Here is a 27,746-nt window from a genome sequence, read left to right as displayed (position 1 = left end):
CGGTCTCCTATACAGAGATCCCGAGACACACAGAGACCCAAACGCTCCAAGGTAGCTCCACCGGAGAACCATCGTTCTTATGAGAGGCACGAAAAAGAAGAGAGCGTCTTGTTCAGACGATCGCTCACCTGGGACGTAGGAAAGCGCCGTTAAGCAAACTCCGGTAGTCCACCAGCCCCCAAACCAGCCCTTCTGCAGTTTCCCGGCCATCGGGGAGAGAGTTCCTTAGGTTGCCTGGTTGGCGATTCAAACAAAGACGAAGCGACGCCGAAGGTGCGGATCGATAAGCGAAGAACCCCCCACGCGAGTAGCATCAATCGGATCCGCTGCCAAAAAAAGGGCGGCCCTTTAAAAAATAAAATTACGGGTCCCGGAAAGGGCTAAAGGGGGAGTACAATATCCACCAGAGGAAATCAAGCCACACACGCCCCCCAAGTTGCTTGCCGAGATCGCGCCCTCAAAGCTCTCCTTTCCTGGGGCGGTCCTTGGCGACCCAGCCGCTTGCCAATCGCCCCCTGCGCTCTCCAAGGCCAGCCCAGTCCGGTCGTCTCCTCTGGGATCGGGGGCCAAAGCTGGCACAGAAACGAGGAGGCAAGCACGGAGGGCGAGAAAGGAGAAGACCGCCTCCTCCTGGGCTGCTTAGACCGGATCCTGGCGACAAGTCATCTCCCGATGCTCCGGACACCCCTCGTGCGGCGAGGCGGCACAGCCTCCGACCAGGGATCGGCTTTGCCCCGCTTTCTCTCCCTCCTTTCTCTCGCTTCCTTCCTTCCCTCCCCCCTCCTCTCTCGCCAGCCACCGAGCCGGATCCCCCGTGGCTTTGGGGCTTTTCTGGGACTGAAAAAGAGAGCGAGCGCGGTCGGATCCCGCGAGCACGTTGCTGTTGCTCCTATTGCTGCTGTTGCCGCCGCCCGGCGATCAGAGGGCCCCGGCGCGGAGCAAAGTGCTCCAAACAAGCTCCATGTCTCGCAGATCCCAGCTTTCGGCGAACCCCACGGCAGGCGGGAAGGAGGAGGAGAGGCGGCGGCAGCAACGGCGGCGTCGGATCTCCGCGATTGGGACTGGCGAGAGCACTCCGAGGAGGCTGGAGCGGCGAAGAGGGCGGAGAAGGACGACGACGAGGAGGAGGAGAGCAGCGGCTCCTCGCTGCAACATCAGCACCGGCGAGAGGCGCCTCCCTTTCTCTGGGCAGCCTCGGCTTGCTCTGAGCTGGAGCAGGGTGGCCAGTCGGAGAGCCGCGGCGGGGGCGCGCCTGCGCGTGCACCCTCACCCGCAAGCGCGCGCGAGAGGGAGAGCGCGAGGAGAAAGGGGGAGAGGAACGGAGCGCGCGCGCTCTCTTTCACATACACACACAACTCCCACCGGAGCCCCGCCGCTGGATCCCCGGGCCCGCCCCCCGCCGCTGTGATGTCACAGCATGCAAAACAGCAGGCGGGGCGCCGGCGTTAAGTCTCCGCGAAAGGGGCGCGTGCGCAGTGCCGCGCGTTCCTCCGGCGTCCGTCTGGTGCGGTCGGAGAGGCTTGGCGGGGCGGCTGCACGCTTCCCGCCACTCCCCCTCCTGCCCCCCACGCGGTTCGTCTTTTCCTCCTTGCCCCTGCGGTCCTCCCCTCCGTCTTTTCCCACTGCTGCATGGTCCATGGGCACTAGCCCAGTGTTGTCGACACGGGCTGGCAGCGAGCGGCGGTCCCGGGTTTCAGATCAGTCTTCGGCATTTCCCACCAGGAGACACGGTAGTAGGGGAAGCTGTGGCGCGCCAGGACTACAACTCCCATCACTCCTGAGACTCGGCAGTGCTAGCTGGGGCTGATGGGAGTTGGAGTCCAGCAACAGCTCAAGGGTCATCACCCGTGTCTGTCTGGAGAGGCCAGGGATTGAACCTGGACCTTTTATATGCGGGCCGCGTGCTGTACCACGGAGCTACGGCCATTCTTATTTATTCCTTTATCACCTTCCTCCTTTGCTTTCATACCCCACTCCCCGCTATATTTCTTGACCTTTTCCTCTCTTCCCCTGCCCTTCTGGGTCTGATCCAGACCCATAGTGAAACACTTTGAACTGAAGCCCTTCTGGTACTGTATTGAGACCCCCCTAGATCTCTTTCATTGGAGTGGGGACAGCGGTGGCTCAAAACGGAAGGAATGGATCCAAATGGGTGTGTTTAAAGGAGGAAGAGAAGTGTGCGTGATCCCTTTCAGAGTTCTTCTGGTAAGCTCTCGCTATGGTCCTCTGCTGTGCTTGTGAGCTTCCCAGGGGCGCTGTTAGAGATGGGATGTGTGAATGGATATTTTCCGAAGAGGGGGCTTGGTGGTGGTGATAGGGTGGAAGGCAAGGAGCCTAATCATAGGCTGAGACACAGCCAATCGCAAGCAGAGCCAACTAATTCTAGTTTAATCCCATCTTCTTCCTCCCTGCTGAGTTCCACAGGACAGTAATGGGACTTAAGGAAGATGAAGCTGGGAGGCAGCCCTAACCCAGGGGCTGTCTGGATAAAAGAAGGCAGGCAGGTAGAGGCTGGGTCAGGTGGGGCAGAGCCGTAACTGAACAGCTTCCGCCAATGGACACAGAGTTAAACCACAGCATCATTTGGTCAGTGGAATGGAAAATAAAACTGCCAACATGATAATGCCATTATACAAATTTGTGGTGCAGCCTTATTTGTGTACAGTGGTACCTCTGGTTAATAACTTAATTCGTTCCGGAGATCAGTTCTTAACCTGAAACTGTTCTTAACCTGAGGTACCACTTCAGCTAATGGGGCCTCCCGCTGCTGCCGCACCACCGCAGCACAATTTCTGTTCTCATCCTGAAGCAAAGTTCTTAACCCGAGGTACTATTTCTGGGTTAGCAGAGTCTGTAACCTGAAGTGTCTGTAACCTGGAGCATCTGTAACCTGAGGTACCACTGTACACTTCTGATCTCCTCTCCTCGAAAATGGCACCGTTGCAAAAGGTTCGGAAAAGGGCAGCCAAAATGATCAAGGGGATAGATAGAGCAGCAGCTCGCCTATGAGAAAAGACCTTGGGGGCTTTCTAGTTTAGAGAAAAGGTGAGTAAGAGTTGTGTGACGTTGAGAGTCCCATGGACTGCAAGAAGATCAAACCTATCCATTCTCAAGGAAATCAGCCCTGAGTGCTCACTGGAAGGACAGATCCTGAAGCAGAGGCTCCAATACTTTGGCCACCTCATGAGAAGAGAAGACTCCCTGGAAAAGACCCTGATCCTGGGAAAGATGGAGGGCACAAAGAGAAGGGGACGACAGAGGACGAGATGGTTGGACAGTGTTCTCAAAGCTACCAGCATGAGTTTGACCAAACTGCGGGAGGCAGTGGAAGACAGAAGTGCCTGGCGTGCTCTGGTCCATGGGGTCACGAAGAGTCGGGCATGACTAAGCGACAACAACAATGAATAGCGTGGAGAAAGTAGATAAGGAAAAGTTTTGCCTCGTCTCTTGTAACACCAAAACTCAGGAACATCCAATGAAGCTGAATGTTGGAAGTTTCAGGACAGATTTCAGGAAGAAAGCACTTCCTATAGACCAGGGTTTTCCAAACTTGGCTCTCCAGCAATAGCAGAACCAACAGTCAGGGATGATGGGTATTGTTGGAGACTCAAGTTTGGGAAACTCTGCTATAGAGCATAGTTAATCTAGGGAACTCACTCCCACTGGTGGCGTTAGGGGCCACCAACTTGGATGGCTTTAAAAGAGGATTGGGCAAATTCATAGAGGAGAAGGCTATGGATGGCTACTAGCCACAATGGCTGTGCTCTGCAGTCAGAGGCAGTGGTGCTTCTGAATAACAGTTGCTGGAAGCCTCAGGAACAGAGAGCTCTTGCACTCAAGTCCTGTTTGCCACTTTTCCACAGGCATTTGGTTGGCCACTGCAAGAACAGGATGCTGTAATAGAAGCCCTGTTCTCTAAGCTGAAACAAAGGTGTCAGGACCAAGCAGGGCTGCTGGAACCATGAGTTTGTGTGTAGCTACCCTATGTGGTGCCCCATGGAACTCCAGTTTGGAGCATCTTACTGGGCAGTGAAGTTTTCTTGGGTTCTGGACTGTCCACACCCAGGCTATCCATTACTTTTCATGGATCTGAGGATGCATTTTGGAGCGTGGCTCAACTCTTGACTCCCCTCTGATCATAGCTGTCAACCTTCCCTTTTCCCCCAGGAAATTCCCTTATTCCAGCACTGCTTCCCGCTTCTATCCCGGATTGTTAGATATCCCATAGACTGTCCCCAGAACAGGTGAAGCTGCTGATCCCTTATTTTCGAGGCTGCTGATCCCTTATTTTCAAATCTGAAAGTTGACAGCTATGCCTCTGATAGCTGTTAATGGCTATCAGTCTCCCAATATTAGGGGAAGACAACTGATCAAGGATTGTGGCACTGCATTGGCTATCTGGTGTCACCTGCCTTAACAGCTCAGGAAGTGTTCAGTGGAGCTGCATTTCCCTTCATTGGTTTCCATCATATACTGGGTGCTCAAGGAAGCTTTTTTTGCACCTCCAGCACCTGAGAGCCCCTTTTCCCTATCACCTTACAATGCAGGAATAGGGAAACTGTAGCTCTCCAGGTGTTATTGGACTCTAAACCTATTTTTATGTATTTAACAAAGTGTATATAACATTTGATTGTAGCAAAAACCGCCAGACAGTTTGCAAGAAATAATTGAGGTTATCAAACAAAACACTTAAGAACAATTAAAACATTCACATTTAATTAAAATCTGCAGTGGAAGATTAAAACACGTTGACACCTACATGGCTGGATAGGCTTGCACAAACAGAAATGTGATAAGCAGGGACCAAAAAAAGAGTGCAGCAAAGGAGATTGCTTGTCAATAGGCAGGGAGTTCCAAAGTTTGGGGGCCATTACACTAAAAGACCAATTTCTTACAAGTGTAGAATGAGTATTATGGAGCACCTGTAACTGTGCCTTTTGTGCTGACTGAAGTGGTGGGGTGGGCACATATAGGGTAAGACGATACTGCAGGCAGAATGGTCCCAAGCCACTAAGAACTTTATATACTAATAGTAACAACTGGTAACAAATTAGCAAGCTGTGCAATTTTCCAAGCAGATATACCATATACTTACAGGGTCTCACTCCTTTCAGTAACCAAGCTGCATCATTCTGCAGTAACTGCAGTTTGTGGGTCAAGTGCAAGGGAAAACCCCCACACTGAATGCATTGCAGACTACAACTCCCCTCATCCATTGTGTCATGCTGTCTGGGGCTGATGGGAGCTGGAATCCAAAAATATCTGGTTCCCCTTTTGTGAAAAGTTTCCCAGTTAGGAGAAGTAGCGCGCCCACATTCGTTCTTGAGTTGTTAGTGGGCTTTTGTTTTTTGCGAATGCAAAAAAAAAAGAGGTGTGTGTTATTTATTCTTGCCCAACAAAGCCTCAATCTCCGATCTGTAGCAACTTGGGCAATGACAGTGAGGCACAAAGACGTAAAGAACAGCCGCCGTCACCACGCCGGCTAGAAAGTCATGTTGATTTCAAGCACCATTAGAAGCAGCCCAGAAAGAAATCAATGGCTGGCAAACAAGAAAAGAGACAATCAGATGGGGAGGGTGTCACACACAATGGAAAATGGAGAAGGTGGAAGAGGGGGAAAGGCTATAAAAAGATGCCTTCCTGTGTCCTTGCAAGCCTTTGCTTCGTTTATCTTGCCAGTGGTTCATCTCCGCAGACATAAAGGAAGTTTGTGGCTGAAATGACAGAAGATTGTGCTGGGGCTATCTACTCACATAGTGTCAGGGAACTGACATCGGAGCAAGAGGTGGAGGGGAGGCTCTCTAATGATGCTGGAGAAGGGCCCAGCAGGGAGAGAGGCAGCTCAGCAGATGGGGAAGCAATTCAGTGCAACACCAGGAATAAGGAGGGGCAGATAGGGGAATCGGAGAGAGGGCTCCCAGACTCTTCACCGGACACCAGCGGGGAGAGCACTGGTCCTCCGCTACCCACGCCCTCCCTGCGCAGAAGACTTCCGTGCAGAGAAAGGAGGAGGAGACTGGGTGTCAAACAACTTTTATGTTGGAAAAGGTTTAAGAAACGCCCACTGACGGATCCTGCTAGCGACTGAGGCAGCCACGAATTGAAGGGCTGTCCAGACAGAAAGGTTTAACAAGGCAACATAGCCAGGAGAGGCGGCAACTTACGCACGAGCAACCCCATACCATTATAGCAATCCGTCAGTCCCTGACGTTGCTTGTGCACAGCGGCAGGCAGCATCATGAGCAAAACCGGAGAAGCTGGCGCCACGGAGGGAGCAGCAGGAGTGCAAAATCTGGTGGAGAGGAACCAAGATTTGGAGCAGCATGTGGCTCTTCTAACGGCGCGGCTGGACGAAAGGCGGGCTCAAGATGCACAGGTCAGACCCACCCCCGTAGCAAGGAAGGTACCGGGACTGGTACACAAATTTGGAGGGAAGCCTCAGGACTATAGTGTGTTCCGGACGGAAATAGAGTACGCTTTGGAACTGCAGCAGAATGATTTTGCAGACGACAGGGAGCGGGTGGCTTATATTGTTGGGCATCTGCAGGATGGGGCCAGGGAATGGATCAGGCCCCTAATGGCAATGCAGAATGCCGCCTTGAAGGACCTGAGGAAATTTTTTCAGGGGATGGACGCAATGTACTCCAGTGATGTGCAGCAAAGTGTGACTCGGCGGGAACTGATGAACTGTAAACAGGGGCACCAGTCAGTTAGAGACTACTGGTCACGCTTTGCCATGTTAGTTCACCGGCTCGGGTGGGAACTGGACTCTGAACCCATTCAAATGTTGTTCGAGGAGGGGTTGTCCCCAACGGTGAAGGACGAGCTTTCCCGCGCACCCCGCCCGCAGTCGATGGATCAGCTGACCAAGGCTGTGCTTGCGATTGGTGTAAGGCAGGAAGCGCGGGCTCAGGAGAAGCGGGAAGGGAGAGAGCAACGTTACCATGACTACCGCATTCCTGAAATACCAAGGCAGCCTTCCCCGCCGGCGGAGCCAATGAAAATAGATGGGCGCGTGCGCGGGAGGTTTCAAATTCCAGCGACGGTCGCAAGAAGGAGGGAAAGGATTGGAAAACTAATAAGAAGTGTTTCCTCTGCCAGCGGCCAGGACATTTTGTCAGGGTCTGCCCTCAAAGAAAGGCCTGGCAAGGAATGGTGGGAGCTGCAGGGGGTGAGGAGGAGGTGGAAAAAGCAAAGAAGCCAGGAAACGACAACGCTTGGCTGCCACTCAGAGGGCACAGCAGCCAGGCCAGCAACCAATAGAAGTGCCCCAACCAGACCCCCCCAGGGCGGCTATAGCCATAGAAGTGGTGCTAGAACTCCCGAATGGGCACCTAGCCAAGGTGAAAGGGCTGTTGGATTCAGGCAGTTCCTGCAATTTCTTCAGCAAGGACTTTGCACTAGAGCACCAGGTCCACCTGCTGCCCTTAGATTTCCCCTTGCAAGTAACCACCATTGATGGCAGAGAGCTACTGGGAGGGGAAGTGACACACCAGACCCCACCAATGAGAATGAGGGTTTTCAGGCACTTGGAGACCATCGCCTTTCACGTAGCCTCACTGGCAGGGCCCCCAATAATATTAGGGATGAACTGGCTAGCACAACATGATCCAGTGGTGGCGTGGCATAAGAGGAGGGTCACCTTTGGGTCCGCTTACTGTTTGGAACACTGTCTAGGGGGGGAAACCCCAAGAATGACCGTGGTCAGGGTGGCTGGGATAGCTGTGGAGCGGAAAGGGGAGGTGCCACCACTATATGCTGACCTGCAGGAGGTCTTCAGCGAGAAGGAGGCGGATAGACTACCCTCCCATAGGCTCTTTGACTGCCAAATCACCTTGCTCCCAGGGGCGCAGCTACCGGTGGGTAAACTGTATGCCATGTCGGACAGGGAGATGAAGGAGTTGCGAGAATTTATTGACAAGAACCTGAAAAGAGGCTTCATAAGAGAATCGAAAGCGGTGGGGGGCAGTCCGGTGTTCTTTGTGGACAAAAAGGACACAAATAAACCCAGGCTCGTTGTGGACTATAGGGCCGTCAATTTGGTGTCGGAACCCGTGACCTTCCCGATGCCCAGGATTGACGACATTTTAACACGGGTGAGGCAAGGGAAAATTTTTACCAAGCTGGACCTCAGGGGAGCATACAATTTGATTAGGATGAGGGAAGGGGACGAATGGAAGACCACAATGTTCACACCCCTAGGGGCCTTTGAGTACCTAGTTATGCCTTTTGGATTACAGTCAGGCTCCGCCTGTTTTCAAGCATTCATGCACCACGTGCTGGGGTCCCTGCTGTACAAGAACTGCGTAGCCTTCTTGGACGACGTCTTAATCTATTCGGACAATGAGGAGCAACATGTCAGGGACGTCAGGGAAGTGCTAAAACGACTGCAGAAGCACCAGTTGTAGGTCAAACTGGAAAAATGTCAGTTTCACGCCAGAGAAGTCGAGTTTCTGGGGTACAGGTTGTCAGACAAGGGCCTAGCGATGGACCCAAGCAAGGTGCAGGCAGTGCTGGAGTGGAAGGCTCCCAAAACCCGGAAGGACGTGCAGAGGTTCCTAGGGTTCAGCAACTTCTACAGGAAGTTCATCAAGAACTTCGCCCACTTGACAGCGCCCATCACAGATTGTCTCAGTAGCAAAAGGAAGTTCGTCTGGACAGAGGGAGCCCAGCAGTCCTTTGAAAGACTGAAGAAGGCGTTCGCATCGGAAGAGCAGCTCCTGCACATGGATCTGGAGAAACCCATGAGGCTAGAGACCGACGCGTCCGACAGAGCCATTGGGGTGGTTCTTTTGCAGCCAGGGAGGAGCAAGCAGGAATGGAAGCCGTGTGCCTTTTTCTCGCGAAAGCTGAGCAAATCGGAGCAAAACTATACTGTGTATGACCGTGAACTGCTTGCGATCTATGCGGCGTTTCGTCGATGGCGCCATCTTCTAATAGGGGCGCAGCACAAGATCCAGGTTTGTACAGATCACAAGAACTTGGAATACTGGAGGACCACACGAGTACTCAACCAGAGACAGATTCGATGGGCACAGGAGTTCTCCAAGTTTTCCTTCAAAATCCGATACGTACCTGGGGAGGAAAACGTGAGAGCAGATGTGCTCTCCAGGAAGCCAGAGTACTGGGAAGGAGAGGGGCCACCGGAGATACGACACGTGATCCCCGAGGACCGGTGGGTGTGTGGGGGAATCTTGGTGGGGAAATGAGAACTGGCCAGACTCACTAGAAACGACGTGTTCGCACAAACTAAAATCCGGGAAATCCGAGATGGAAGAGAAACCCAGGGAGGGTTTGAGGAGAAGGAAGGGGTGCTGTACTATAAGGGGGCGCTGTATGTACCGGGGGAGACCCTACGGGGGAAGGTACTCAAACAACTCCATGACAATCCCACAGCTGGACACTTTGGACAGCACAAAACCATGATGCTTGTCACCAGGCAGTTCTGGTGGCCCAGGGTGAGGGAGGATGTACGGGAATATGTATGGGGTTGCGACTGCTGCCAAAGGGCAAAGGGGGAGCGGGCTGCCCCCGCAGGATTACTGGAACCCTTACCCACGCCGGGAAAACCCTGGGAGGTGGTGTCCATTGATTTTATGACCGATCTGCCCAAGTCCCGGGGAAAGACAGCAGTCATGGTAGTGGTCGACTTACTGACAAAAATGTGCCATTTTATAGCCTGCTCACATGCAGTTACGGCAGAGGAAACAGCCAGGTTGTTTGCAGATCACATCTTCAGGTTGCATGGGGCTCCCTCGAGGGTTATCTCCGACCGCGGGAAACAATTTACTTCCCGGTTCTGGAGGAAGCTCATGAGCTTGCTACAGGTCGAAGTGGGCTTCTCGACGGCGAGACACCCGGAAACCAACGGGCAAGCAGAAAGAGCGAACAGTATACTCCAGCAATACCTACGCTGTTACGTCAGCGAAAGGCAGAACGATTGGGTGGAGAAACTAGCGCTGGCTGAATTTGCGTACAATAACGCTGAACATGTGTCCACGGGAATGAGCCTGTTCATGGCCAATTATGGGTGTCACCCCAGGGCCTTCCCGGGGAGTGGGTAGGAAAGTTGGAGCGTGCCTGCGGCAGAGCAGTTTGTGGAAGAAATGGAGGCCCTGCACCAGCAACTTTAGATGAACTTGGAGCGGGCCAAGGAAATTTACAAGAGGCAGGCAGACAAGCACCGTAGGGAAGGGGAAACCATACGGGTGGGGGACAGAGTGTGGTTGTCAACCCAAGGGTTACCCTTTAAGGGGGGGTGCAAGAAGTTGCAGCCCAGGCGGCTGGGACCGTTTGAAGTAACACAGCAGGTGAACCCCATGGCATTCAAGCTCAAGTTGCCTGACAGCATGAAAATACACCAGGTGTTCCATAGGTCCCTACTCTCACCGTACAGGGAGGGGCGGGAATTCCCGGGGTGAGAGGGAGAAGTCACCACACACCCGCAGGTAGAAGAGAGGGAGCACCACCACTTGGCCACAGAAATACTTGATTCAAGGTGGCGAGGACGCCAGGTGGAGTACTTGGTAGCTTGGGAGGGAGAACCCGGGTCGGAAAACACGTGGGCTCCCGCGGAGGCAATTGATGACGGGTATCTGGTGGAGGAATTCCACCGCCTGTTCCCGGGCAAACCCAAACCACTGGCGAGATTCTGGGAGGAGCAATTTGGAACCACAGACGATGAAGAGGATTTTGTGGGTTTTCCTGCCTCCGAGGAGGAGGGAGGAGGAGGGAGGAGAGGCAGGAAGGAGCTGCCATGGCTGAATGTTCCTTTGAAAATAAGTTTACCCCCTTCCCAACACACCCTACATAAGTAGAAAGCTAGCTCATCAGGAATTGAAGTCCACTACTTCCCTCCTTGCTGAGCTAATTCTCTTCTTGCAGAAAGGGACCGTTTTTGAATGCTGACTCACTTGCCATTTGCAGTGGTTCTTACCCATTCTACCACTTGATCCCGCTGCAGGTAACCAGTCCTTAGTCCCACCCAGGGGCTGATCAAGGCAGGAGGGAGACCACAGCAAAGTAGTGGGCCCACCAAGGCTAATTACTACTTTATTAGAATTTCCTCTTACTACACTAAAAAAACAACAAAAAAGTGTGTGTGTGTGTGTGTGTGTGTGTGTGTGTATAATCTTCCTATATACATAGAAATGTAAGGCTGCCATCTCACTGCAGTTCCTGTGGCTACCAACAGGTGGCCATACCAACTCTAGCAAGACAATGGCAGGCAGCAGCTGAGCAAGCAAGTAGAATGGTGGTCAGTTGGCCTGGGCAAGCTGTTAAACAGGGTTTGTGTGTGTGTGCTTCAAACAGTGATTTAGCAAGTTGTTGTGTGAAGTCCCTCCATCTTTCCTTAAAAAAGGGTTGGGGGCTGGCGTGAGGTATGAGGGGAGGGGCTTGAGGTGAGCTGTGAGGGGAGGAGGGTTTGGTCAGGTGTAGGGGAAGGGTGGTTGGCAAAGGGATAGGTGGAGTTGGCAAGCCGAATGAGTTGGGACGTTACCCTCTAAATAAATCACTCCAGCGGGTTGCACTTCCTATCAATTTTCTCTCCTCCTTTGTCTCACCATTCCCCCTTATAAAACTCAGCATGAAGGAAGAGGATGGGGGGAAAACTTTACAGTGGTACCTCAGGTTAAGAACTTAATTCGTTCTGGAGGTCCGTTCTTAACCTGAAACTGTTCTTAACCTGAAGCACCACTTTAGCTAATGGGGCCTCTCGCTGCTGCCACGCCACCGGAGGACGATTTCTGTTCTCATCCTGAAGCAAAATTCTTAACCCAAGGTACTATTTCTGGGTTAGTGGAGTCTGTAACCTGAAGCGTATGTAACCTGAAGCGTATGTAACCCGAGGCACCACTGTAATTCATGGGCTCTGCCTCTTACTGGCTCTTTAGTGCCACCTAATGTTCGACCCCCTGCCTTCCATCCTATCGGTTCTGGTGAGCACCAGCCGCCACTGCTATAACCAAACAGTGAGGCATCTACCAATTTTGACTCTTCCTTCTGTCAGCTTGTCCTGTGAATTAGTTGCATGTGGGAGTTCAGAATTGTGTAGGAAGGACATTGTTTTTGTGAGTGGTTTGTGGGGTTTTTTTTTTAATACCTGCGACTATTTAAACTGATATGAGTAATGATATAATATTTATGGTTCTGACACTGCTCCTAGTGGTGGTTTATTTTAGGGTATTTTGGAGGAGGGTGTTCGTGTGTAAATCAATAGCCTTTTATGCCATTTGGAGTAGAAACAGCTGCCTATTGGATCATACCTCTATTTTTTATTTTATTGACTCTCTGAAAACTATCATTTGCAACTGTGAGTCTAATTAATCGTCAGGGCGCCTGGAGCTGGGTTATGGGTGTCTCCTCCCCCCCCTCTTTTTTGCTCTTCTCTTTCCCTCCCTCCCCCATCGCTTGAAAGGGCATCTCTTATTGTTCACCAAAATAAATAAATAATGAGCCTTGTTCCTACAGAACACACAATGGCGGCCTGATTGTCAAGCTGCGCTGCTTAGTGCCTACGGCTGCAGCCCCAATCAGCAGCAGTAGCTGCAGATTTGTAGGGGTTGGGGGATGGTGGGGGGGGATGGTGAGGTGGGGGTGGTCGGCAGCTCGAGCCCCTACCCCCTCTGCCTTTTCGAAGCCATCTCCGCAAATGTCAGGCCGAGTGAGGCGTAAGGGGGAGAGGGGAGGGAAAGAGGATATTGGGGTAGCTGTTCCCCCAAAGGCACACATTGCCACGCTCGCTGGCAGGCTGCAACTTGGGAACCGGCTTGCTGCGAGGAAGAAAAGGAATCAGAACGAGGAAGGCCTCTGATAAGCCTGAAGAGGCCGTTTGTAGGGGAGACTCCAGGTCACGTCTCTGGATGAGATTCCATCTGATCTAAGTGCCCTCTGCATTCAAGGCAGGTGCTCCAGCATTGAGCTATGGTCCTTCCAGACTCCTCCTCGTGGCCTCCACAGCTGATGGTGGGGAGTTAATTCTCTGTCTCTGCGTCATGTGCGATTGGATTATTCCTTCACTTCCCATACAGAGATGCAGCAGCATCCTCAGAGGAGGCTCCCCATTATGTATAATCAAGTCTCTGGGCTTTCCTCCTTCCACTTAGATCACCTCATTTATGTGTCAGGTGCAAATGCATCATTCGCCGACTCCCAGTTCAGGTGCAACAGACTTATCAACCCTTGGAGAAGGCTTCTGCATGAGTCTCTGTTCCAATCTACAGTCATAACTCAGGTTACAGATGCTTAGTGTTGCGTGTTTTCAGGTTGCGCACTGCGCTGAACCCAGAAGTACCGGAATAGGTAACTTTCGGGTTTCGGCACTTGTGCATGCGCAGAAGTGCTAAATCATGCTTTGCGCATGCACAGAAGTGCCAAATTGCAATCCGCGCATGCGCAGACACAGCACTGAGGGTTGCAAATGCTGCAGGTTGCGAACGTGCCTCCCGCATGCATCACATTCGCAACCTGAGCGTCCACTGTATTATTCATGATGTGGGGTTTTTTATCCTATTCTTCAGCTAGAGATCTCAGGGTGGTTTACATGCTTCTCCCATCTCCACATCCTCAAGACCAGGGCTTTTCCCCAGCTGGAACTCACTGGAACCTAATTCCAGCACCTCTCAGGTGGGCGCCATTTCCATTATAAGAGAACTAGGAAGATGTTCATGGTGAGTTCCGGCACCTTTTTTTCTAAAAAAAGCAGCACTGCTCCCAACAACCCTTTGAGGTGGGTGAGGCCAAGAGAATCTAAGATCACCGAGAGTTGAACGGGGGACTGGAACAGGGGTCACTCCAGTCCTTGTCCAACTCTAACCACTACACCACATTGTTTGAACGTGTATGTTTTTAAGCAGCCTTTGCTTATGTGTTATCATTTCATTTTAGATTTGATATTATCAGTGCTCCCCCCCCCAAAAAAAAAATGTTTAGGGGTACTCTCATTTTGACTCAAGAAAACCACCATTTTATAATTCAGATTGGGGAAAATAAATACAGTAAATGCACAAAAGTACAAAGATTCACAAAATGTTTAGGGGTATGCGTACCCCTGCATTCCCCCCCCCCCCCCAGCAAAAAGCACTGGATATTATTAGTTTTACTATTTTATTATTTATTTAGGTTTGATACCCAAAGGTCTCCAAGTGACTTGCAACATATTGAAAACATACATATAAATACATTGTATACCATAAAGACAGAGCAAAACAATTGCCGTCACAGGAAAGTTTGGCAGAATGCTGGTAAGGAAAGATCATCTTAGTCTATTAAAAAGCCTAGGAAAGAAGGTAAGTCTTTATCTGGTGCCTAATAGCTGTCAATGAAGGTGCTTGGCAGACAACATTGGGGAGAGCATTCCATAGAGAGCCACAACAGAGAAGGCCCTCTCCCTTGTCACCACCCTCTCGTCATCCCTCAGATGAAGAACCTTAGACAAAGATCTAAGGGTCCAAGTAGTCTCACACCAGGAGAGTTGACTCTGAAATTATTTGGGTCATGAGCTGTAAAGAGCTTTATGGGTTAAAACCAGCACTTTGGTTTTGGGCTCAGAAGCATATTGGCAGTCAGCGTCGTTGGAACAGAACTGGTGTTATATGATCTATTTGTCACAAACCTGTCAACAGTTGGGAAGCTGCATTCTGCACGAATTGAAGGTTCTGAGCGGTTTTGAAAGGCAGCCCTGTGTACAGTGCATTGCAGAAGTCCATCCTTGACATTATAGAGCATGGATTACTGTAGCCAGTAAATAGTAATTAACTGGCGTAAAATCAATTAAGTTTCAGCGTAACGACATAAGAAGAGCCTGCTGGATTAAGCCAGTGGCCCATCTAGTCTAGCATCCTGTTCTCACAGTGGCCAATCAGATATTTATGGGAAACCAGCAAGCAGGATTGGAGCACAGGAATACCCTCCCCTCTTGTGCCTTCTGGCAATTGGTAGTCAGAAGCGTTACTGTGGAGCGTAGCCATCCTATCTAGTAGCCATCAATAGCCCTCTCACCATTGCAATGTCAATACTCCATCACCATATAAAAGCCATCTCCTTTTAATCTGGGGGTGTATTGGCCAATCCTCACTGAGCAAGACTTTTAAGTGGAGGGCATTGAGTGCCTCATGTTACATGGCAACGAGTTAAGCTCTCTATGAGATGGAAAACCATAACCGCGCTGTAAAATTTGCCCGAGCCTCGGAGACTAGCTGTATTGTAGTAAGTAAATTGGCCATCTCTTATCAGCCCTGTCATGCTCATGAAGTTCTTGAAATTGCAATTAAAGCATGTAACAAGACTTGGTCTGGGGAAAGATAAAGAACATGTCAGCACGTAGAAACTGGTGTGTCTCATCTCACATGAGCAATGTGATGGTCTGACAATTCAGCTAGGGGGTGGGCAAATCTGTTGCTTTCTGCTTCCCTGTTTCACATTATTGAGTCCATTTCTCCACATTTCCACATCAGTTGGTGATTATTTTTTTTAAAGCCCTTGTGAAAATTCACCAACATTTTAGTGCAAATTTATACTAACATAAACGTTTTTGCAAATCACCTTCCCCTAATATAATGCCTTTTCGTACGCTATTTTTCACAAATATGTGCAGGAACATGGAGAGGTTTAGGAAGTGTCTGTTGGAGTTTTAAGCTGCAAGCTTCCACCAATGATCAACCTGCGAATCTGTAAATAAACGCAAATGTTACAAAACACTAATAAGCCTCCTGTGATGGCTGCCTTCCAAAGGAAATCGAACCCAGATATGTGCTTAAATCTCTGGGACTGAGGTGCGTGGAACAATTGAATCTGCCTCCTACCTCTTCTCACCTTCTGAGGTTCAAAATCTCTGCATTGTTTATTCCGCATCCGTCCAACAGAGAAGTCATTCATGTGCATTTGGTGAGTTTTCTGCCGACATTGCATTAGCAGAGCACTCCATAGGGGTGAAAAAGCACTGTGGAAATGGATGACATTATTATTATTATTACTAATATTAGCATGGAGGCTGAAAGGGGAAGAAATTGCTCTCCGGAACACTCCTCCTCCCTGGGGCTTGGCTGACGCTTTTGTTCTGAGGGCAGCCCCACTGCTCTACGCGGGAGAAAATATTTGACACTCTTGTCACCGCTGAGTACCTGCCGTGCTTATTTCCTGCTGTACTTGATTACATTACCTTTTGGTGTTTATAAACATTCCAAATCAGAGCAGAGCGCCGTGTCAAACAGAATCTGAATGCCAGCACCAGCTTTATTTTCGCTCCGTCGTCTGTAAACACATTAATGCATCCACAGATGGAGGAACGGTGAACAAGCTGAAACACTTTTGGCCTACACAAGGGTGTCAGCCAAGGGCTAGTTTCTTCACTTGGGAGGTAATCCTAATTATCTGCTGGCAAAATCTGCTGCAAGAGATTTCCACACAGGCTAGCCTACCCTGCAGGGTCGTTGCAAGAAGAAAGCATTTGACTACAAACTGTTTCTGTTGTGCTTTGTAGTCTTCAACTTGCTTCACGCACATTCTCTCAGTAATACTCAGGTTATGTGGCTTTTTGATGCCTGCATCTCTCCGCTCTCCTGAATTCAGATCCTCCAAGTGTCCCTATTTTCCAGGGACAACCCCAGATTTATAGAAGCCATCCCGGTTTCTGATTTGATCCCGGAATGCCCTGCTTTTCCTTAGGATGTTGCTATTTTCATCGGAGAAATGTTGGAGGGTATGGAGTTAACCGACCCCTGAGCCATGTGAAGGCAGCCCTGTATACGGAAGTTTTTTGTTTAAAGGTTAATGTTTTATTATTATTATTTTGTATCTGCTGGAAACTGCCCAGAGTGGCTGCGGCAACGCAGACAGCTGGGCAGGGTATAAATAGTAAAATTATTGTTATTAAATAGGACTTCCCTATTTTCTTCAGAGAAATGTTGGAGGGTCTGAGAATTTGCTGGCATGTGACTGAATCCCGCATCAGTCTGGGAGCTCCTTCTGTTCATCTTTCTCCCCAGGGCTGGTCTGGAGTCTCTTGTTGCCTGAAGCAATAAGCAAGTAGCCATAATAATAATAATAATAATAATAATAATAATAATAATTTTTTCTATTTATACCCCACCCTCCCCGGCCAGAGCTGGGCTCACGGTGGCTAACACCAGTAAAATTACAATAAAAACATAATAGGGAAAAAAACAATTTAAAATGCAGGTTAAAAATACAATTTAAAATGCAGCCTCATTTTAATAATAGCCCATAGATCAAAACCATAAGGAGAGGGAAACATAAGGGTCAGACTGAGTCCAAACCAAAGGTCAGGTGGAACAGCTCTGTCTTGCAGGACCTGCGGAAGGATGTCAAGTCCCGCAGGGCCCTAGTTTCTTGTGACAGAGCGTTGGCCACCAAGTCGGGGCCAGTACTGAAAAGGCCCTGGCCCTAGTTATAATGGTTATGCTGTACTTCCACTGTATTCAGTATGCCTCTGAATACCAGTTTCTGGTAGAAGAGGAGAGCGCTCTTGTATTCCGGTCCTGCTTGAGGGTTTGCAGCAGGCATCTGGTTGGCCACTATGATGAGTACAGTATGCTGGACAAGATGGGTCATTGGCCTGATCCAGCAGGATTCTTCTTCCAATATTAGGTTAAGATGACGCAGCCTGCCACTCCAGGTCCAGAAGGTGGCCAGAGGACAGTTGAATTGTATTTCAGGGTGGCAATGGGATTGCAACTTCCACTATAGGCCAAGCTTAATGGCAGCACTCAGCACTGTAATTTAATACCTTTCCGCCACTGCCTACCCCTCAGCATTTGCCACCCGAGGCAGCTGCTGCACTATGTCCAATGCTAGGGCCGGCTCTGTTTCTGCATCCAAGGCTCTGAAGATGCTTTGGGAAGTCAAGAACATCTTTATGCTACTCCCCCTGCCCCTTCCTTTGTGAGATCAGCAGGAGGAGACCCCCGGGAAGACTCTGCCAGCTGCATGGATGCTTATAATATCTTTCGAGCACCACTCTCAATCAATTAGCTCCATTCTTCTCTCTGTGCGGTCTGTCTGCGATTTTAATAAGGCACTCTGCAATTGTGAGCACACTTCTGATGGAGCAAGCCCCACTGAGCTTATGGGGACTTGAATGCCACTGAGTCAGAAACTGCAGCCTCGTCAGATGCCTAAGCCCGTACATCAGGCATGCCCAAGCTGCAAAGGAAAACAATAACAATGCAAACTCTTTGCACAGGGAAATCTGTTCTCAATCCTCCCAGGCAGGGTTCTGAATCTGCAAAGACTTTGCATTCCTCCTCTCTTCTGCCTTTATAAGGGAAGATGAGAAGAGCAGAAGCACAACTTTCTAGCACCATCTAGTGTCTGAACAGCAGTGTCTTAAGCTGCTGGCTTCATCTCTTGTCCAGCAGAGGCTTGGACAGTATGGATGCAGCTGCTTTGTCCAATAGGGATGACTTCCATCCTGGATACAGGATGCCCAATATAGATAGATATAGATATATTGGGATGGGAATGAATTTTTAATTCCCTTGATGGTCTCCCTGACCTTGATTTCCCCCCACATAGTCTTTGTAACTTGACCCATGATGAAAATGAAAACTGAGAAAAGCAGAGCAAATCCTTTTAACGCTTATTGTTACGTTCAAGTGGATAATATTCTAAAAGTGTGTTAACCAAATGCTGCAATGCTTAACAAGGCATAAATTGAAGCATAGATCTCAGCTTCCAGAAGTTACAAAAGAGTAGATTAAAGTCTGTTCTATTAGTTAGTAAATTTTAACACATGCTTTTCTTGCTGGTAAAGGATCTGAGTTCTCCAAAGGACATTTGCTTGGCAGGTTTAGTAAATGGTGTTTTATTTTTCGCATGAACTGAGGTCTTGCAAGGAGTTCTTGCTTTAAGATCTAGATCCATGAAATCAAAGGAGAGAATGCTCCATCCAAGAAGTTCAAAACAGTTCAAAGCAAAAGATCCCAATTTCAATCTCTGGCATCTCCACACAGGGCTGGGACAGATTCTTGCCTGAAACCCTGGGGAGCTGCTGCCAGTCAGTGTAGACAACACTGAACTAGATGGTCTAATGGTCTAACTCATAATAAGGCAGCTTCCTGTGTTCCTAAGGACATGGTAGGTATGTCTACTTCTTTGAGGTCCTTTGGAGAGGAGAAGAGCAAATGTGGTGCTCAAACAATCTAATATAGAATTAGATTGTAATTAGAGGCAGTGTTGGTTCAGTGGTTAGAGCATCAGACTGGGACCTGGGAGACCAGGGTTCAAATCCTTGCTTGGCCATGAAGCTCACTGGGTATCCTTGGGCTACTTACTCCCTGCCTCTCAGCCTAACCCACCCCACAGGGTTGTTGTGGAGGATTAAAATGAGAAGGGGGAGAACCATGTAGGCCACCTTGAAATTCTTGGAGAAAAAAAGTGTGATCTAAATGCAATAAATAAATAATAAAATGCAGGCTGAAGGGGGAGGACTCCTTTGAAACATTACTTACAGGCTCTGCACGTGTTTGCCTGTCTAACTACTCAAAATGGCTTGATCTGCCAGGGAATGCCATCGCTCAGTGACAAGGCATCTTGCTTTGAATGCAGAAGGCCTCAGGCTCAGTCCCTAGCCTCTCTGGGTATGGTTGGGAATGTTCCCTGCCTGAAACCCTGGAGAGCTTCTGCCAGTCAAAACTGAGCAAGAAAGACCTTGCCTGGCACAAGAGAGCTTGTTACGTTCCTATGTGGTGTGTTTTTGCCGTCACCTATATCACCTGTATGATGTGGGTGGCTCTGTGGTTTAGACTAGGGCTTGCCAATCAGAAGGTCGGCACTTCGAATCCCCGCGACGGGGTGAGCTCCCTTTGCTCGGCCCCTGCTCCTGCCAACCTAGCAGTTCGAAAGCACATCAAAGTGCAAGTAGATAAATAGGTACCGCTCCGGCAGGAAGGTAAATGACGTTTCCGTGCTCCGCTCTGGTTCTCCAGAAGCGGCTTAGTCATGCTGGCCACATGACCCGGAAGCTGTACGCCGGCTCCCTTGGCCAATAAAGCGAGATGAGCGCCGCAACCCCAGAGTCGGTCACAACTGGACCTAATGGTCAGGAGTCCCTCTACCTTTACCTTATATCACCTATATAATATGGGTGGCGCTGTGGTCTAAACCACAGAGCCTAGGGCTTGCCAATCAGAAGGTCAGCAGTTTGAATCCCCACAATGGGGTGAGCTCCCATTGCTCGGTCCCATTGCTCGGTGGGGTATGCATAATAAATTATTATTATTATTATTATTAGTAGTAGTAGTAGTAGTAGTAGTAGCTATAGCTATCAATTGGCAGACTGTCTGCAAGGTCTATATGAAAGCTGTTGGAGTCCCCAAAACCAAGACAGAACTTGGGCAAGAATGGTTGGGGTTGTTAATGGCAATCTTGTATGCCATCTGTTAAAAACAACAACAAGAAGAGGAATGTGGAAAGCCAGACTCTGGTTTGCAAAAGGGGTGTGTGTGTGCACCAGTAGAAAAAAAAAACAAACCAGACACAAACGCCCAGGTACAACGAGTACTTAACAATGTCTAGGAACACAAAGGGAAGGAAAAACACAGAAGCTGCTTCAGGCAGAGAGCTCTCCAACCCACCTCTGTGCAGGCTCAGGGGACAGCGGGGGGAAACCACACAAAGAATACGATGGATACAAGGTTTCTCTCTTTGCATTTCAAAATACATCAGAACCTGATGCAGCTAACAAGTTGCTGGAAACCTGATGCAGCTAACAAGTCACCTCCCACATTCCTTCCAGCTACAGCAGATTTCCCCAACCTGGTGCTCTCCAGATATTTCACATTAAAACTCTCACTGATCCTGGTCATGCAGGCTGGGGCTGATGAGAGTTGAAAAGCATAGCGTCCGGAAGGCACTAGGTTGGGGAAGGCTGAGGCAGGCTAGGAATCAGTCTCATCCACCAAATATCTCCTCTGCAAATTTTGTTGTGGAATATTCTGCAAATAACCCTCAGTTTTTGCATATTTGATATCCCCGTTTGATGCTTGCTTAAATTTTATTTCATGCTATGTCCTTGGATATAGATTTTGATATTTGATTGCTGGGACGTTATTGCATCTGGCAATTGATGGCATTTGATTGCTTGACATGCAGCAATGTTTCATACTTGACAGCAGCCAAGGGATGGGATTTAGTAATTTTCTTGACTGCCAACGTGCAGTGGTCTATAGCATTTTATCATATGAGATGGTTAGTGCTCAGTGGTGTTTAGTGTTTGCCAGTTAGAAGGTTTCATATTCGATGGCTGACAAAATGAAAACCCACCAAGTACTGTCAGCCAATCTTAATCAACCCAATATTTGGAGCAAAATTTCATATCCAGAATGAAATTTCAAAATCTGGATAGTGAAATTTGAAACGTTTGCACACTTTGAGTCTTTGCAATTATTTGTTTAACCTCTTTGTCCAAGATATATATTTTAGACACACCTCCAAATACCACAGTTTTCACAGGGAAAAGCTGAAGTTGTAATGTTGGGACCTGTGTTTGTAATACTGTTTAGGGCCTATGATACTGTAATGAGATTGGGGCTGGACCAAATGGGTTTTGTGGGGTCCAACCCTGTGATTCTGGCTGTGAAAGAAAACCACTAAAAAGTCAAACTGGGTGGACTTTTACTGCCTTAGTCAGAGGCAGTGATGCTTCTGAATATCAGTTGCAGAGGGGAGAGTGCTGTTATGCTGGGTCCCACATGAGAATTTTCCACAGACATGTTCCAAATTGCATAAGAGATCTTCTGCTTGTCATGACAGACTTGGAGACTGTCTCTGTGATGGAGAGCTTGAGACCCAGCATCTCTGCCCCCCCCACTTCAAAAGACAACTACAGGTGCTCTGGTCCCCTAAATTTCCTAAGAAGTTTTACAGCCTCAGGTAACCCCCTCCCCTTGGCCTGAGCCTCTCCCACAAACAGGAGAGGTGCTGCCATAGCCACAGACAGGAACCAGAAGCCAAAGTGCACCCGTTTTAAGAAAATGGTGTGTTAAGTTCTGATATCCACGATGGAAGTTCATTGAAAACTCAACTTAATTTCCATGCACCAGAGCCGTAGCTACCAGGGTGGGGTGATAGTCAGGTTTTTTGCCTCAGGTGAAGCCTCCAAAGGGGTGTCATTGAGGTGCCAAGCCTTTCTCTGTGTATGCAAATGTGCATGGGTGCAAATTGGGTCTTTGCCCTGGGTGAAATAAAGCCTAGTTTTGACCCTGCCTGCAGAAAAAATAGATCTAGGTAACACATGGAGATCTGCCTTGATCCTTGCAATGAATCCCTCATTAAGATTATTGTGCAATTATGAGGTTATTGTATAATCACAGAAGGCTGTATAATCTTAGATGGAACATGACTGTGAGGAGGTGTGGCTCTGACCCTGCACTTCTGAATTCGACACTACACTGCTGGATGAGGTCTAAGGCAGTGGCGGAGCAAGCCAATCAGGCGCCTGGGGCAGCACGCATGCCCTGTGCCCAGGGGCGGGGCCAGCCACATGCAGGGCGGGGCAAGCTGGGGCAGGATGCTCCGTGGGGCCTCCGAGGAGTCTGCCTGCCTCCTCCTACTCAGCCGCCCTACAGCTGAGGGAGAGGCAGCGGGCGGACCGTTTGGGCAGTGACGAGCCTGCGCACTCAAGCCACTGTGTCTCTCCCAGGAGAGACGCATGACTCGGGTGTGCTACAGGCCCCTGGTGAGTGCCACCCAGCATTTTGTCACCCCCCTCAGTGGTGACACCTGGGGCGACCCGCCCCTACTGCACCCCCTTCCTTCGCTCCTGGGCTAAGGAAGATATCCTTGGTAGAGGTGTTCCAGTGGTAAGCCTCTGAGTACTAAGGAATAAAGAATGGTGCATTTGTGTGTGTGTGTTTAATCACTGCCAGGCCTTCTGTGTGTACTTCATCTCCAGCATTGTTGGTTTCTGCAGGGGGTGGGTCCTGGTTGTGCTCAAGGCACAGCAATCCCTATATCGCTCTGCCCCTTTATTTTCTTTCATAGTGAAGTTTAAAACACACACTCACTTTCTCCTCCTTCCTGCTAAATGGTTTTCCATTATCTCATAACAGCTCTGCCCTTTTGGTGAGTACTGTGCTCTCTCTCTCACTGCCTCTCCCCCCGCATCCCCTCTACTCCAGTGACCATACAATATGGATTGATGATGCGAAAAATGGAATGCCTCAAAAATCCCCAACCTTTCAGCCATAAAACTTGCTTTCTCCGGCTCGAAGCAAAATGTACCAGGTGAGCTGACCACAAACAAAGGCATTCCCAAGGAGATGTGGGCTTGTTCAGGGAAAGGGTCTCATAGAATCATAGAGGAGCCACAGGGGTCATCTAGTCCAACCTCCTGCAATGCCTGAGTCTCTACCAACGAAGCTGTCCAGACTGGTCAGTCCTCAGCATCTCCAAGCAGGGCTGTATATTCCCTCTGCCTGAAACTCAGGAGAGCTGCTGCCAGTCAGTGTAGACAATACTAAGCTAGATGGACCACTGGTCCGACTCAGTATAAGGCAGCTTCCTTGGTTCCTATTTAATTCAGCTTTTTATCCAGAGGCATGAGGACTAGAATCTTACTTTATTTTTAAGTGAATTGCTCAGAAGGAGAGCAACCTGCTTCACAGGCAGAAGGTCTCAGGTTCAATCCCTGGCATCTCCAGGTAGGGCTGGGAGTTCCCCATGTCTGAAACCCTGGAGAGCTGCTGCCAGTCGGGGTAGACAATACTAATGGTCTAATTCAGAATAAGGCAGTTTTCAGTGGAAATAATGCTGAGAAAGATGCCCCTTGCACCTTTAAACTTCTGGTTGAAGCACAGAAAGTAGCAATGAAGTCCTGAGCAGAAGCAATTCTACCCTGCTGGGTCAGAGGGGGCAGGGAAGAGGGAGTGGAGAAGGACCTGCATCTTCCCAAGGTGAAAAGGTCAGGCCAAAGTGCCTGATTTAGTGCCTCTGAAGTCAGAGGGGGAAACTGAGTTCAGTTCAGTTCAGAAAGGCAGTCAGCTGGGGCAGAGAGATGAACATAGGAAGCTGCCTCCGATTGAGTTAGATCCTTGGTCCATCTGGTTCAGGGTTGTCAGCACTTCCTGGAAGCTGCTCTCCAGGGTTTCAGCCAGGGGACATCCCAAGCCCTGCCTGGAGATGCTGGAGATTGAATCCAAGGCCTTCTGCATGCAAGGCAGAAGCTCTGCTGCTGAGTTCATGGCCCTTCCTTGGATAAAGAAGAACTAGTAGTTCCCAGAATTCAGAGAAGGGCCTCCCAGGTCAGTGAATGAAGCTGGAGCAGGCAGGGGGAGAGTGAAGATGAGCAGTGTCTGTGTTGACTGCAGGGATGAATTTTAGGCCTCAGACCGAACCAAGCCAGGAACCAGACACCAAGCTTTCTGCCAGGGGAGAGACCTCTGCCTGAGACCCAGGAGAACCTCTGTCAGTCTGCGTATCTGTTATGTAATAAGCTTGGATCCTAGAACAATAGGCAAGTAGGATCGTAGAATGCAACAACTGATTGACTTGCAGGAGAAGACCAATCAGGCTCCAGGAAGAAATAAATCAGCCTCTTAGGCTTGTAGGATCGTAGAATGCAATAACTGATTGGCCTGCAGGAAAAGACCAATCAGGCTCCAGGAGGGAAGCAGAATCAGCCAATCAGACAGGACTCATTGTGTAAATAATGTATATAAAAGCCTGAGGTTTGGGGGGCAATTGAATCACTGTTTTACAAGCTGCAATAAAGAGCATGAAATGGCTACAGGACTCAAGAGTATATTTCAGTGTCCCGGTCTTCCTCTAGCTGGTGATCTCTACTTGTCATTGGACTACAACTCCCATCATTCTTGGTCATAGGTCATGCTGGAGGGGGCTGATGGGAATGTAGTCCAGCCATTTGTGAAAGGCAACATGTTGAGGAAGGCTGGCGTGTAGATCGGATGCAGTGATCATCTGAGCTGGAACGAGGCAAGCCCTTTGGTTCCAGTATAGGGATAAAGGCAAACATTAAGTCTAGAGAGCAAACCAGGGATCAGGACTGAAGGAAACATGTGCAGAGGAGGGTGACCAAGATGATCAAGCTTTATGAGGGAGAGGTGAGGGAGTTGGGTATGTTTAGCCTGGATAGGAGGAGACTGAGCGGAGATATGATAGCCATCTTCAAATATCTCAAGGGCTGTCACATGGAGGATGGAGCAAGCTTGTTTTCTCCTGCTCTGGAGGGTAGGACCTGAACCAATGGCTTCAAGTTACAAGAAAGGAGATTCCTAATGAACATCAAGAAGAAGTTTCTGATGGTAAGAGCTGTTTGACAGTGGAACGGTCTCCCTCAGGATGTGGTGGACTCTTCTCCCTCGGAGGTTTTTAAGCAGAGATCAGATGGCCATCTATCATGGACGCTTTAGTTGGCATTCCTGCACTGCAGCAGTGCAGTGACCCTTGGGATCCCTTCCAACTGTAAGATTCTACAATTTTCCGAAACAAGAATACACAAAAGCCCAGAAAGACTGGGGGCCTTTCACCCTACTCTTTCCAGGCACAGGTTCTCACTTAAAAGCTCTGTGTTTGAGCATTTCTTTTTCTTTTTCTACCCCTGGAACTTTCCACATGAAAACCCACTCTTTAGCACTCAATTGGAGCAAATATCAATTTGGGTTTCGCCATGGATTACAGGATGCTCCCAAATGAGCTTTAAAGAGCGAGACTTTATTTTTCCAGTTCACAAGGACAATTCCCATTACACAGACCATGATGCCTGAGGAAACCTACAGCTGTTAATGCCTTCTAATCATAACCATAAGCACAGCTGATGCCAATTCTGGACACCTGCAGTTTTTGTGGGGAAAGCTCCAGAGGGGGAAAAAGGGTGCTCAGACATGGAGCTTTAAAGCATGGGCTGTGCTTGGAAAGAGTGGAGGAAAGGTAAATATAGATAAGCTCTGTGTCACTTGGGTAAAGCTTGGCTGCAAAACAAAGCCCTTTAGCACTCAGTTCAAATCCTGGCAGTTCTCTCCCTTCCAAAATGTCCTTTGCTCCTTCTGTGTACGTCCCTCATCCATTTTGCCCCCCCCATCACAGCCTCTGATGCATATTAGCCTTTGCAGCACCGCTTCTGAAGATAAGCGGGTTGGCAAACGGACTCTTAAGAGTTTCCGCTTTAATGTAGAATTAATGTGCTGAATGTTTAATAGAATGTTTAATTTCACTACTGATCTCGTTCTATTTAGAGAAGAGCTGCAGCTCAAATGCACCAGCGACGGCGATTATCTGGATGGACAGTGGTAGAGGGGATGGCAGAGAGGCGATCGTACTATTCAATGCGTGTACTTGCGCTAGAAAAAATAATATATTTCAGAAAGGCGACTCCAAATCTCTTTCTCCCTCACCCTAGAATTGTCAAAATTGGGAGGAAGGTTTACAAAGAGTCAAAACACAGAGCTGGAGCACATGCTTGTTAGAGCTTCTGTTCCTGGGAATTGTGCTGGATCTGTGCATGCTTATACAAGGTAAACATCGCTTTGGGAAAGTCCCCTGGGGGAAAGTAGCAGCAGCTGTGGATTTAGGAATATAGGATACGCTTTATACCACATCATACACTTTGTCTATCCCATAGTGTAGTAGCAAATTCAGAAGTGCAGGGTCGCTTCATGATTGTCACAGCGCATTCCATCTAAGATGATGCAACTGTCTACAATTATAAAATCATCTTATAATTATGTAGTTAGGGGTGCATTGCAACAATCAATGCAGATCTCCATATACAGGGACAATTTTTTTGGAATGCAGATGGCCACGCAACCCTTGTTTAAAAACCACCAGAGAAGGAGAGTCCACTACCTCCCAAGGCAGTCAATTCTACTGCCAAATAGCTCTTACCATCAACAAGTTCTTCCTAATATTTAGTCACAATCTCCTTTCTTGTCATTTCAATCCATTGGTTCAGGTCCTATCCTCAGGAGTAACAGAAAACAAGCTTGCTCCATCTTCCATGTGACAGTCCCTGAAGATGGGTATCATATCATCTCTCATTCTTTTCTTCTGCAGGCTAAATAGTTCCAACTTTCTCAACTGCTCCTCATGAGGCTTGGTTTCCAGAATTTTGATCATCATGGTAGCCTTCCTTCACAAACATTCCAGATTGTCAATATCATTCTTAAACTGTGGTGCCCAGAACTGGACAGAGTATTCCACCTGTGGTGTGGCCAAAGCAGAATAGAGCAGGACTATTACTTCCCTTGATTGGACATGATGCTTCTTTTGATGCAGCCTAGAAATGCTCACATGTTCAGATCCACTCTTTTCCCTAGTCCAGTTGCAGTGAAAACAGGACAAACAACCTGCTTGCATGCATGTGTGTGTGCAGAGAAATGGCTGGATTCCTCTGCCTTTATCACCAGTGAGACAAATAGAAACCAAGCATACTAGCAACTTGGGTTGCCATCTTGTTTTGCTGGCTCTGTTTGTGCACCTTTAGCATCATCCCAACACATGGAAATTTTGCAGGGGAGACTTTTGCTGGTACAGAGATGAGCCATGGAGATAAGAGCTTCTGAGTTATGCTGCTAATGAAAGCACAGAGGAGCAGGATCCCCTATATAGCAGAGGTTTTCAACCTTTTTGAGTCCACAGCTCCCTTGACCAACTGCATTCTGTCTATGGCACCCCTGTGGGTCTCCAGAGCCCAGTTGTGTTACCCTTTGCTTGCAGAGCTAGCAGCCTCTCACCCTTTTTCAAACAGCCTCCCTTGCGGAGTATTCCCTCAG

General features: G+C 49.0%; 1 protein-coding gene and 1 long non-coding RNA gene across 7 annotated transcripts in view; one reads left to right on the top strand and one right to left on the bottom strand.

The window, feature by feature from the left end:
- NECTIN1 (nectin cell adhesion molecule 1) overlaps positions 1-1,335 on the bottom strand; it is a 197,376-nt gene extending 196,041 nt beyond the window's left edge. For 2 of the 6 annotated variants that reach the window (XM_080983553.1, XM_080983554.1), the window contains exon 1: positions 129-1,332. In XM_080983553.1, coding sequence (XP_080839679.1) covers positions 129-210 — 82 coding nt within the window. In that variant the 5' untranslated portion in view covers positions 211-1,332. Of the gene's footprint in view, positions 1-128 lie in introns of all 6 variants that reach the window. The other 4 variants (XM_080983556.1, XM_080983557.1, XM_080983558.1 and 1 more) reach the window with 4 other exon arrangements.
- The window catches only part of LOC308464377, a 532,762-nt gene that overhangs the window by 492,930 nt on the left and 12,086 nt on the right, over positions 1-27,746 (top strand). The gene's annotated exons all lie outside the window — the stretch shown is intronic.

The sequence above is a fragment of the Podarcis pityusensis genome (assembly GCF_964106645.2).
Source record: "Podarcis pityusensis genome assembly, chromosome: 15".
NCBI lineage: Eukaryota > Metazoa > Chordata > Lepidosauria > Squamata > Lacertidae > Podarcis > Podarcis pityusensis.
This window is presented reverse-complemented; position numbering and strand designations above follow the sequence as displayed.